General features: G+C 43.6%; 1 protein-coding gene across 1 annotated transcript in view; it reads left to right on the top strand.

Annotated features, from left to right (window-relative positions):
* The window catches only part of IPO11 (importin 11), a 643,145-nt gene that overhangs the window by 172,623 nt on the left and 457,091 nt on the right, over positions 1-13,431 (top strand). The window contains exon 9 of the mRNA XM_075326256.1: positions 4,406-4,476. Within this exon, the coding sequence (XP_075182371.1) occupies positions 4,406-4,476 (71 nt within the window). The remainder of the gene's footprint in view (positions 1-4,405; positions 4,477-13,431) is intronic.

The following is a 13,431-nucleotide window of genomic DNA, read 5'->3' as shown; positions in this document are numbered from 1 at the left end:
TGCCTGACATTGAGTGCTGCTGCTCAGCTTATTTGTAATGAGAATACCCAAGTCCTTCTGTTCTGTAGTCCTGAGTTTACTTCCATTTAATGTATACGCTAGCTATAGCTATTCTCTGTCCTAGGTGCATTACCAAGAGCTCAGTTTATCCTTCCGCCTCCTAAGTTACCACCGTTCGACTTTCTCCTTCTGATGATTAATGGCGTTCACTTTGGAGCATTGCCTGCATTGAATCCTCAGCCCTGCAGATACCGACATTGCAGGAGTCAAGAATTCAGCGAGTGTCCCTTGTTTGCAGGCGCCCTCCGATCCTCCTGTCCACTGTGCAGCAGCCACTCACTGCACACAGGATTGCACAGCAATGTGCGACCGATGCTGAGAGGAGAGGGAGACGAGAGTGCACACACCGACACGGTGTCAACCATTGCCTAGGCTGCCTGCAGCCGCTTTATACAGGACAGAGGGGTCAAAAAGCACCTGCGCACACTGACACTGTGAGCGCTCAGCTCCTGCGCTGTCAGTGTGGGCTGAGGATTCAATACTGGCAGCACAAGAGCGCTGTCAGTCATCACAAGAGGAGGGCGGAGGATAGTAATTAAAGGGACAGAATCATAACTGAGCACTTGGCTACACCAAGGGTGCACCCGGAGCCCCTCATTTATATATGTAATAAGACTGTGTTGGCAGGAAACAATATTATTAAAATCTGTACCACATTTATGATTATATAGGAGCAAAGTCCCCTATGTGACTGTATAAGGCAATGTTCACACATGGCATCTTGTTTGTCAGTGCATCTTGAGTGCATCTTAAAATGCACCAACAATGCACCGCGGCTAAAATGCAATGGGTTTTTGACGCGTTTTTACCTAATGCGTTTTTTAAGTTAAATCTATTGACTGGAAGGGCTCAAAAACGCGGTAAAAATGCAAAAAGAATTGACATCCTGCATCTTCAAAAACACAGCCAACAAAAGATGCCCGATGTGGCCAGCAAAATAGAAATCTCATAGACTTTGCTGGGAGAAGGAAATGCAGGCATTTTGGTAGTGACCTCACAAATGCAGCAAAAGATGCCCTGTGTGAACTTAGCCTAAATGATTTCATTTGAGTATATTTAACTTTTAGGTATCCATGGTTACAACCACGCATATAGTAACAGTTAGTTGCTAATGTTTGTAATCATGGATACCTAAGGTCCTGCAATGCCCTGCACATGAGGTAATAGACATGGCTATATCAGGAGAACTATACTACATTTCTAATTGGAGGCATTTGCTAATATTATTTTATTATTCCACCTACTACATATTGGGATTGGATCTTTGAGATGGGAATACCCTTTTAAAGGAAATATCTTGTGTGCAGTAAATTGGCTGCCTTGGATTATAGATTAATGGAGAGATTTCCTTTTCCAAATTTGTCATTTTTGTTGAGATTCAAGAATTTCTTTTAACATTTAGTAAACAAATAATAAATAGTCGCCTTCCAGGTGTGAGTATACTGGGGAGTAGCGCCCCCTTCCTTCCGGTTTACCCTTTGTCAGTGAAACATCTCCTTAGAAACATATTTGTTGTCTCAGAGAACCTATAAATTACAGTAAAGCCCCTTCTGTATTATAAGTGTCTGTGAAGCCCCCACTGCTGTGATTCACATAAGCCTGCATGATGAGCAGAGACACTTCTGTAAGGAGCAATACTGTGGTGAGAGGAGGGGGCGCCTGTGGTGACATTTGCGGAGTATCTGTCGCCTCTCCTGATGCATCTGTTCTAGAAAGTACTTGTGTTCTGTGTAAAATAACATTGGAGCGTGTTTTCCTGAAATTATTCCTTAGGCTTGGTTCACATTTTCGTTGTTTATGATCAGTCACAATCCGCCGCTCTGATAGACAACGCAATCCGTTTGGCGGTTTCCGTTATTTCCCTTATACTTGTATGAGCGGTGGATTGCGACTGATGCTTTTGCGTTGCATCCGCCGCCCGACTGATCAGTCATGGAACGACTGACTGTCGGCCGACAGGGACGCAGCAGGTAACGTTTTTTGAGCAGCAGAATCCTTTTGTTTTCACTGCGCATGCTTAAATCTTGTGTTTAACCATTCAAATGAATGTCTCTCTCTTGGCGGCCGAATGATCAGCTGATCTCCCGGCCGCCGGCTTTTGAGAGCGATCAGCTGATCTCCCGGCCGCCGGCTTTTGAGAGCGATCAGCTTATCTCCCGGCCGCCGGCTGTTGAGAGCGATCAGCTGATCTCCCGGACGTCGGCTTTTGAGAGCGATCAGCTGATCTCCCGGACGTCGGCTTTTGAGAGCGATCAGCTGATCTCCCGGACGTCGGCTTTTGAGAGCGATCAGCTGATCTCCCGGACGTCGGCTTTTGAGAGCGATCAGCTGATCTCCCGGACGTCGGCTTTTGAGAGCGATCAGCTGATCGTTCACAATAGCTGGCCAATCAGTTGATCGTTCACAATAGCCGGCCAATCAGTTGATCGTTCACAATAGCCGGCCAATCAGTTGATCGTTCACAATAGCCGGCCAATCAGTTGATCGTTCACAATAGCCGGCCAATCAGCTGATCGTTCACATAACCCGGCGGCCGGGAGATCAGCTGATCGTTCACAATAGCCGGCCAATCAGCTGATCGTTCTCTCTTTCTCGTTTTACAACGGAATCCATTTTATCATGACAATGATTTCTGTTCTTTGTCATCCGTTGTACAACGCATCAGTCACAAGCGTCAAGCAACGCATGTGACTGATGCATAACAACAGAAATGTGAACCTAGCCTTATTAGTCTGCTTGGAAATGTATCACTTTCAAAATGGGTAATTCCAGGGTTTACAATAAGGTGTGAAATGTGCAAATAAACAGCACTAAAGGCCCCCATACATGTTATATAAGACGGCCAAACCCACTGATTCTGGCAGGATTGTCCTCCCACCTAATGTGTATGGGGTTTTCCCAACTCTCCCTGTCACATTAGGTATGGGGAATTACCAAGCGAAAGGGAAGGGAAACCCTGTGTCTAAGGAAGGAGGAGATGGTGACCCCTGAGCAAAACCTATTGCTGGTCCCTGGGGTCTCTCACCACCCTAGATAGGTTTCACACCTATGCGCCGAACCGGATATCTTACCCTAGGTATCCCTAGTGTTGGACCCTAAATAGGGAACGGGTGGGATGAGCTGTTTGTCAACCCCACTAAACACTGTAGAAGACACAAGGAGGACCACACACAGGGAAAAATGCATGAACTACTTATCCACAGGTGACTCAGGTGGAAGTTTAGCAAAGTTTCAACAATGATACCACAGAGTAGTACAAGCCTCCTGCTTGCAACCAGAGCTTGAATGAACTGAATAATGTCACCAGCCAAAGCGCAGGGAAGATGGGGGTATTTAAGCACATGTAGAATGCTCATAATCAGCAGCTGGATGGAAGGACGGTTCTGCTGGATTCTAAAAGGGGGAGAGATGAAACCCCAGCAGGAACGCTACCTAGTACAATGAATACTAACAGCAGGGACAATAGAATGTTAGGAAGCATTCTGCCCTGCCAGACACTGTGACTTTCTTTTGCAAGAAACCACATGACTGTCTGTCACCTTTGATACCACCTTGGAAGATGATGTCTGTGGAGAGAAGAAGGAGTCTGTCTGTTGAATTTCAGCCACCCACCCTTTTGCTCGACAGTTGCTGACAGGTCTTGCATAGAGATCATGGTGGCGCTCAGCTGATCTGAGCATACCTGTGTATGGGGGAGTTGGGAGAGAAAGTGGTCAGACGAATGAGTGTTTCACAGGCGTCTCTGGTATACAAGGGCTTAAAGGGGATCTCACCATATTTATGTGAGCAGCATAATATAGAGACAGAGACCTTGATCCCAGCTCTGTGTCACTTACTAGGCTGTTTGCTGTAGTTTTGACAATTATAGTAGTAGTATTCTGCTGTTAAAATGGTGACTTTTTTTCACTCGAGGACTAGTAAACCTGCTGCCATGTAGTCCTTCATATTCAGGAACTCGGTACCACCACTGATTGGCAGCTTTGTGTGTAGACTGTGCATAGGCAGAAAGCTGCCAATCAGTGGTGTGGGCGAGGTTATACAGGGCTCAACATTCAGATGACTGGTATATCTGCAATGGGTAAAATAGGGATTTTAGCAACATTGCAGCAAACAGCCCAATAAGTAACATAGCCCTGGAATCAGGATCTCTGCCCCTAGATCATACTGCTCTCACATGGGGGAGCAAAAGCTTAATGACAACCCTGCCAATGAGGGCATATAATCTGCAGGGAAGGAAACCATATTGAAAATGATTTGTGTTTCTTGATTTGGTCAATAGCAAATTATCATTCTCCAGGTAAAAAAAACCTTTTTTTTTTAATCATTTTATAATTTTTTATTTTAGGTCGAGGTGTCGGAGCAGGACATTCATGCAGGGAAAGGCTGGAAAAGGTCATCATATTATTCACTAAAGTGGTAAGACGTCAGCATACGCTGTCCAGCCATCCTCACCCTGCCCGTGCGTGGTGCTGCTTCATCTGTATTCAGCCCATGATTGATCTGTGTTGGTTAAAGCTGCCGCTTTGTCGCCGCTGCGCTAATTCCTTTTTCCGATCGTCATTTAGTACACTTTAGCTGAAGTGCGGAGTGAAGCCTTTATCGCCGGCACCTGCGCTTGCCTTTAGAAATATATTTTTAACATTCAATTTGAAATAAAATGACCCACGGCTTGGAGAGGTTGGAGGAGGCGCACACACCGCAAGAAATACTTTATTCTTTGATGTTCCCCAGTTCATGGTCCGCGCTTCATCTCAATTACATTGCAAATATAATAGGCTGCGATATGGAGTGGGAGAGCGACAATTACCACTAGCTAGTCCCTTTTTCCTGTGGTCACATAATTCATACTTCAGATGGCTTTCTACTTCTCTCTGATTGTGGAAAGCTTCCATCTTTTGTGTTTAGTAACGTTTTCCCTGTCGTTCCTCACACAAGGTAACAATACCCTCAATTCTTACTTGTTTTCATGTCTGCTCTCTAGAATAAAGTAATAAAAAGGAGACAGCTGCACTCTGTAGTGCTAATATATGTGGAGTAATGAATATGGGAATATAGACTTGCATTACTGCTATGAAAAACATGTAAAAATTGAGATACTTAGCACGCAAAAATGGCCAGGTTTATGTGAGCCCAACAGCCAGCGGCAAGGCAACCTCTTTGTGTTGGGTCCCTATCAAACTAATGCCTCTCTTAGGGTTAAAAAACACCTACAATGTAGGGGTGGACAGGAACCTGCAAATGAAGAATTCAAATCACCTGAGGCTGAAGAGAAGGAGCGCTCAATCAGAAGGCATAACCCTGTAATCTAAGAAAAAGACTGATGGCACATCTTACCTTTCTAATGTGAACAGGTCAAAACTTAATAGTAACAAAAAGAAGACCGTTACACTCTGTAGTGCTAAGATATGTGTAACAATGAATATGGGAATATACAGTAGACTTGTATTACTGCTATCATAAACATGTAAAAATTGAGAAACTTAGCAGACAAAAATGGCCAGGTTTATGCGAGCCCAACAGCCAATGGCAAGGCAACCTCTTTGTGTTGTGTCCTTATCAAAGTAATGCGTCTGTTTGGGTTAAAAAACACTTACAATGTAGGGGTGGACAGGAACCTGCAAATTGAGAATTAAAATCACCTGAAGCTGAAGAGCAGGAGTGCACAAGCAGAAGGTATGATCCTGTAATCTAAGAAAAAGACTGATGGCACATCCTACCTTTCTAATGTGAACAGGTCAAAACTTAATAGTAACAAAAAGAAGACCGTTACACTCTGTAGTGCTAAGATATGTGTAACAATGAATATGGGAATATACAGAAGACATGCATTACTGCTATGATAAACATGTAAAAATTGAGATACTTAGCACACAAAAATGGCCAGTGTTATTTGAGCCCAACAGCCAGTGGCAAGGCAACCTCATTTTGTTGGGTCCCTATCAAACTAATGCCTCTCTTTGGGTTAAAAAAAACCCCTACAATTTATGGGGTGGACAGGAACCTACAAATGGAGAATTAAAATCGCCTGAGGTTGAAGAGCAGGAGTGCACAATCAGAAGGCATGACCCTGTAATCTAAGAAAAAGACTGATGGCACATCCTACCTTTCTAATGTGAACAGGTCAAAACTTAATAGTAACAAAAAGAAGACTGTTACACTCTGCAGTGCTAAGATATGTGTAACAATGAATATCGGAATATACAGTAGACATGTATTACTGCTATGATAAACATGTAAAAATTGAAATACTTAGCACACAAAAATGGCCAGTGTTATGTGAGCCCAACAGCTAATGGCAAGGCGACCTCATGTTTGTTTGGTCCCTATCAGATTGCGCAATCTGTAGGCATGACCCTGTAATCCAAGAAAAAGACTGATGGCACAAACTACCTTTCTAATGTGAATAGGTTCAAACTGAACATGAAACATAGTAACAAAAAGAAGACAGTTGCACTCTGTAGTGCTAAGATATGTGTAACAATGAATATGGGAATATAGACCTGCATTACTACGATGAAAAAAATACTTAGCACACAAAAATGGCCAGTTTTATGTGAGCCCAACACTCAAAAAGGTGACTGTGTGTTGAAGAAGCCCCACTGGCAATATCAGGTGAAAAAATAAGTAACTAGTTAAAAAAAAAAAAAATCAACTTACAAAAGACAATGGGCACGACTCATTGAGACACGGTTACTTTCATGTCGCTCTTCATGAAGGGGTGTTGGTGAGTCAGACGCTCCTCAAACATTAAGAAGAACACGCCTCTTAAAAGGAATCTGTCAGCAGTTTTTTTCTATGTAAGCTGAACACAGCATGCTGCAAGGGTTAACACAGAGAATACTGGGATGCCTGTCTTAGCAAGGTCTGATCTGTTATTTATTTGCTATGTTTTTTTAAGCAGCAGTGCTTACCATTGTACAGTATCACACCCACAGCAGTCCAGTATGTCCCCTGCTGTGATTGGCACCTCATTTTCAATGTATAATCTCTATAGAGAGCCTGGTGTGGGCGGGGGTGGCTGTCTCAACTCTGCTAGATGGCTAAATCTAAAAATTCTGATTGTGTCAGAAGGGCTGAACCCAGTAATGTAAGTGATACATCATTGGATTCAGGATATCTACATCATGCTGTTCTCAGGTGGGGTCTCAAAAACATGCTGACAGATTCCCTTTAATGATTCAGGAGTGTCTAACAAGTGAAATGGCTGCTCGCCACAAATCTTACTCCAGTCAGTGACTGGAGTAAGATTTCTAATGTAAGGTACTTCACAGTTCGTCATGAATTAGATGAGTTGTTGCTTCGCGTATTGGCGTAAGTGGGATGAGTTTTTTTGTGTAGTTTCAAAGCATTTTATGACAGTTTTCCAGCTTATCCTGCTGTTTAGTCATCATTTCCCCTCTGTATTGTAGACCATGTGTCCCATTAACAGGTCACAAAGAGATGAGGGATTCCTGCTTGTCTGTCTCTATACAGCACTTGTTCAGTAATGGCAGCATGCAGCAGTGCCGAGTAGTTTAGCTATGAATTTTATTCTTACATTGATAAACACTTACTAGAGAGCAGAAGCATAGTCTTTGTCTCTCTCTTCCTGTCCTCGCACTGGGCTTATCTGTCCTTTGCATAGTGTTCAATAGGCAGCTGCATCTGATCCCTCAGTGAGTTGTCTGCGCCTCTTGATTTGACTAATGTGGATTTGAGCTGTTTTTGAAAGGTAGTGATGGGCGAACCTTCCGATGTTCGGGCTCAGTGGTCCGGCCGAACTTAAAAAAAAAAAAAAAAAACTTTAAAAAAAAGTCTGGTTGGGCACTGAACTTTACCTCCAACTTGAGCCTGGACGCTGAACCCTGTTTCAGTCCAAGGGACCCAAACTTAAGCGTTATAAAGTGATGTTAGTAAGGGCTACGAGGCTGCAAAAGGAAGCAAAAAGGGCAATTAAAGCAAGACACATATTTACCGTGTCTCTGCACGGCTGTCACACTGCTTCTGAGTCCATTTATTAAAGCTGATGAATATTCACTACTTCCCCGCCCACCCTCTGTGACAGCGTCTGTGATTGGTTGCAGTCAGACTGCCGGTGTCCATGATTGGTTGCCCTCACACTAGCAGTCTGGGTCCGTGGAGTGGAGTGTAAAAATAAATAATTGGAAAAATGTTGCAGAGTTCCCTGTATTTTGGTACCCAGCTATGATAACACAGGCTGCAGCCCCTAGCTGTGCGCGTTATCTTGGCTGTGTATCAAAATGCAAGGGACCCCATGCGCCTATTTTTAAATAATTTAAATAAATAATTAATTAAAAAAATAGCTTGCGGTCCTCCCCAATTTTGATTCCCGGGTGAGATAAAGCAGACAGCTGGTGGCTGGTATCCTCAGGCTGGGAAGACCCATGGTTATTGGGCCCTCCTTAGCCTAAAAATATCAGCCCACAGCCACCTCAGAATTGGCCCATGCCTTAGATGCAACAATCCAGGCACTTTACCTGGCTCTCCAGAATGCCTTGGAACAGTGGCAATCGGAGTAATATAAGGGGTTAATGACAGCTGTGAATTGTCAAAAAATTCACAGCTGCCACAAAACCTGGATTAGTCATGGGTAAGGGTCTATGAGATCCCCCCATTACTAATCTTGTAAGTAAAAAGAAATAACTACAAAACACAGAGAAAAATGTTTGGTAAGTATAATTGTGCTGCTTTATTCCCCATTTTGCTTCCTTTTTTGTAATCTAAGTGATTGAAATTGAACAGTAACACTGACTACCCTGAAAGTCCGTGTTACAAGGTTCATGCATGGACGCTGGATGTCCGGCACGACCCTGAACTTTACAGTTTGGGCTCGCCCATCACTAGTGGCGATGCGTTAAAGGGAATCTGTCAACATGTTTTTTCATCTGAGAGCAGCATAATGTAGGGACAGAGACCCTGATTCCTGTGATGTATCACTTGGTTTACTGGGTGCAGCAGTTGTGACACAATCAGAGTTTTTAGATATAGCAAACCTCAGAGAGCTAACCCCACCCACACCACATGTTTCTGTGTATAGTGACAGTGAGCTGCTAATTAGTGCTGGCGGCGGAGTGGGACCAGGATGCACATGACATCTAGTCCTGTAGAAATAATCTCCTGCTGATATAACACTCATTGTATGGAAATAAAAGAAAAAAGACACAGACGCTCCCAATTAAACAGGAAAGGGGATTTTTTAAAATAGTTGATGCTGCTGGCAGGTTGCTGGTTCTATGAGCAACCAAATAAGTGAATAGATAAAATCTGAGAAAGTCAATCTATCGTGCTAATGCCGGGGCCACGCGTGGCACTACTGCGATGCTCGCATGAGACTCGGCTCGTGATGGCAGCACAGCAGGAGCCGAGTGTCATGCAAGTGTGCCTGCATCTGAGGTCCGACCCTGCGAGCGGACCTCAGCTGCGGGTGGCGGGTCGGCGATGCGGAGGGGCGCACCAGCACTGCAGAGGGGCGGGCCGGCATGGAGGAGGGGAGGGAGGGAGGGATTGCTCTCCCTCTCTCCTCCGTTGCCGACTATTGTGATTCTCGCCCTGCACGCACAGTACACCGGTGTACCGCGAGTGCAGTGCGATTTTTTTCTCGCCCCATTCACTTGAATGGGTGCGAGAGAAAAGGGTCTCACCTTACTGCATGCTGCGATTGTTTTCTCGGTCCGATTAGGGCTGAGTAAATAATTGCTCATGTGTGCTGACACACAGGCTAGAATTGGTCCGAGGGGAATGCGATGTTTTATCGCACTCCACTCGCACCGATTTTCTCGCCGTGTGGCTTAGGCCTTACAGTGATAAAATTGCCACCACAAATGGATGCACCTATTACTGTAGTGATAGTCTCCTGCTGATAAAACACTCATTGTATGTAAGCAACAACCCAATAAGTGATATATCCCTGAAATCAGTGTCTCATTCCCTTTATCATGCTGCCTTCAATAAACATAGCAAAAACCTGTTGACAGATTCCCTTTAATGAGTCAGTAATGGAAAAAAAAGTGGCTCATAAGTGTAGAAAGTAACATATTTTTCTGATCTATTTCAAAGTTTCTTATATTTGTTTGTACTGTTTATGCATCGTTTGCTGAAACGACAGTAAGAAATCTAATACATTTGCTTTTGATGGGAAATAAAAGGTCCAAATTGATGTCGACATAAGTCTTCATATCTTCAGGGGTCCTCATATTTTGATACTGGGGCCTTATTTAATGCAGAGGAGTTTAGAGACACAGAATCCCGTGTCTAGCTGTTTCTGGCTCACCAAGAAACCATTTAGATACTTTCTGCCTTTCCCTTCGAATTACTGTGAAGGGAGATCTTGAGAAAACACTTGTGGAGCCTCTAAGCCGTGAAGTAACTGGAAGCCACTCAGTTCACAGACTATAACCAGAGATCCTCCGTGTTTTGCAGCCCCGTGTGACATCAGCCTTAATTAGTGCAGCTTATCTGAAAACAGCCATTAATCTCCCGTAGATCGGAGCCGGAGCAAGCAATACTGACTTAAGAAACTGTCATTATCATTTCAGCCAAAAGTGTCTCCTCGCATAATCCACGCCATTACCCTAGAGCACGCTAATGGCTGATATTGGCAGCAGTGTGGGCGATATTTTGTCGTTCTTTTTTTTACGATTTCTGCTCTAGCTACACAGTGAATCAATGAACGTTACCTCTGCTTCAATTATATTGTCCACATAAAGTTACATGTAAAGAATATTACGGTAATCTTAATACGCCTCATCCGCTCTCTTTAAAAAAAAAACAATTCGGGAGCACATTTTCTAAATATTTTGTGCTGTTCCTCTATTACTCTTCCTGGAAAGGAACCTTGACCATTGCCCGGCGAGTAACGTGTCACCGATTGGAGAGTGATAGAATTCAGGGTAGAAACTGCTCTTGGAAAATGTTGATTTCATAGTTACATACAGTACCGACCAAAAGTTTGGACACAGCCCATTCAAAGAGTTTTCTTTATTTTCATGACTCTGAATATTGTAAATTCACATTGAAGACATCAAAACTATGAATTAACACATGTGGAATGAAATACTTAAAGTGTGAAACAACTGAAAATATGTCTTATATTCTAGGTTCTTCAAAGTAGCCACCTTTTGCTTTGATTACTGCTTTGCACACTCTTGGCATTCTCTTGATGAGCTTCAAGAGGTAGTCACCGGAAATGGTCTTCCAACAGTCTTGAAGGAGTTCTTAGAGATGCTTAGCAGTTGTTGGCCCTTTTGCCTTCACTCTGCGGTCCAGCTCACACCAAACCATCTCGATAGGGTTCAGGTCTGGTGACTGTGGAGGCCAGGTCATCTGGCGTAGCACCCCATCACTCTCCTTCTTAGTCAAATAGCCCTTACACAGCCTGGAGGTGTGTTTGGGGTCATTGTCCTGTTGAAAAATAAATGATGGTCCAACTAAACGCAAACCGGATGGAATAGCATGCCGCTGCAAGATGTTGTGGTAGCCATGCTGGTTCCGTATGCCTTCAATATTGAATAAATCCCCAACAGTGTCACCAGCAAAGCCCCCCACACCATCACACCTCCTCCTCCATGCTTCACGGTGGGAACCAGCCATGTAGAGTGCATCCGTTCACCTTTTCTACAAAGACACGGTGGTTGGATCCAAAGATCTCAAATTTGGACTCATCAGACGAAAGCACAGATTTCCACTGGTTTAATGTCCATTCCTTGTGCTCTTTAGACCAGACAAGTCTCTTCTGCTTGTTGCCTGTCCTTAGCAGTGGTTTCCTAGCAGCTATTTTACCATGAAGGCCTGTGCACAAAGTATCCTCTTAACAGTTGTTCTAGAGATGAGAAGGTGTGTCCAAACTTTTGGTCTGTATTGTAGGTTGAAAAAAGACCTAGGTCCATCTAGTTCAATCTTCCTCCACCAATTATATATTTTGTCCCTTAGTCACTTATAACCAACAGTGTTGTGTGTACTGAGGAAATCATTCAGCCCTTTTTTAAAAGCTGTTATAGTATCTGCCATTACTACCTCTTGTGGTCGGCATTCCACAGTCTGACTGCACTAACTGTAAAGAACCCTTTCCTATTTAGCTGCCGGAATCGCTTTTCTTCCTCTGGCAGTGAGTGCCCCCTGGTCCTTAGTATTGTCTTTGGAAGGAATAAGTCATGTGCCAGTCCTTTATATTGACCACACATGTATTTATTCATATAAATGAGATCTCCTCTGAGACGTCTTTTTTCTAAGCTAAACATATCTAACTTTTTCAACCTGTCATCATATGTGAGGCCTCCATTCCTTGTAGTAGTCTAGTTACCCGCCTTTGAACTGATTCTAACTTCTGTATGTTTCATATTAGTTGGCTTTGCCGTCCATGTTTGATTTATGTGACGATCCTGCCCCATCCGGTGCTGCTCACGTCTCTCTGAGCGGTTCTAATGACAATATGACCCCACACCCCGGCCCAGACATGTGCATGATCCGCAGGTATGGTGTCCATGTCCTGTTCTGATGAATAACACCAAGACATTATCTGGCATCGGGAACGTCGGCACTGGAGGTGACTGGTGCCGATGGCGTAACAACCCCGCGTTAAGAAAGCATATAGAATTATTCATCTTTATTGCGTTGCTTCCTTATCGCTAAATACTCTTTGCCTTTATAATTATAGTTTCTTTTAAGCACAACATTTCTCGTTACAGACCCTTAGTCAGTCTAAAGATAAGCGCAAAGACATAGCAAAATATAAGAAGATGCAACCCCACGTATCTACCAAGATGAGTGCACAATCGGCAAACATGCATTTTTTGGTGCATTTTTCTGCTACAAAGTGCGTTTTTTGGTGCAGAAAATTTCTACTCCTAATCTGCAGTGTGTGCACATAGTCTTGCTGTGCAGATGGGGAACTGGACGCTTCACCAATTTGATCTTGCTGACCCTTTTAAGGACACATTCACCAGTATCTGCCCTCTCCATTGCAATATCAATTATTAAAGTACATTGAGTTTTAAATTATATATACACCATATTTTTCGGACTATAAGACGCACCCTGGTTTTAGAGAAGGAAAATAGGAAAATAAAATTTTAAGCAAAAAATGTGGTCATGACACACTGTTATGGGGCGAGGCGAGGATCTGCTGCTGACACTGTTATGGGGGTAATGTCCCCAAATTCTCTACTAAGGTACCCCATCCTGGTAATGATCCTCCTGCCTTGTGTGTATATATTTATGTCCCTCATCCTGGTATAGCCCCATCTTGCTATATACTGCATCTTGGTATGTGCTCCCATCCTGCTATATACGCCATCATCCTGCTCATATACCCCCATCATCCTGCTCATATACCCCCATCATCCTGCTATATGCCATCATCCTGCTCATATACCC

This window comes from Anomaloglossus baeobatrachus, chromosome 1, assembly GCF_048569485.1.
Source record: "Anomaloglossus baeobatrachus isolate aAnoBae1 chromosome 1, aAnoBae1.hap1, whole genome shotgun sequence".
NCBI lineage: Eukaryota > Metazoa > Chordata > Amphibia > Anura > Aromobatidae > Anomaloglossus > Anomaloglossus baeobatrachus.
The sequence above is the reverse complement of the archived record's forward strand: the minus strand, read 5'-3'. Positions and strand labels throughout refer to the sequence as shown.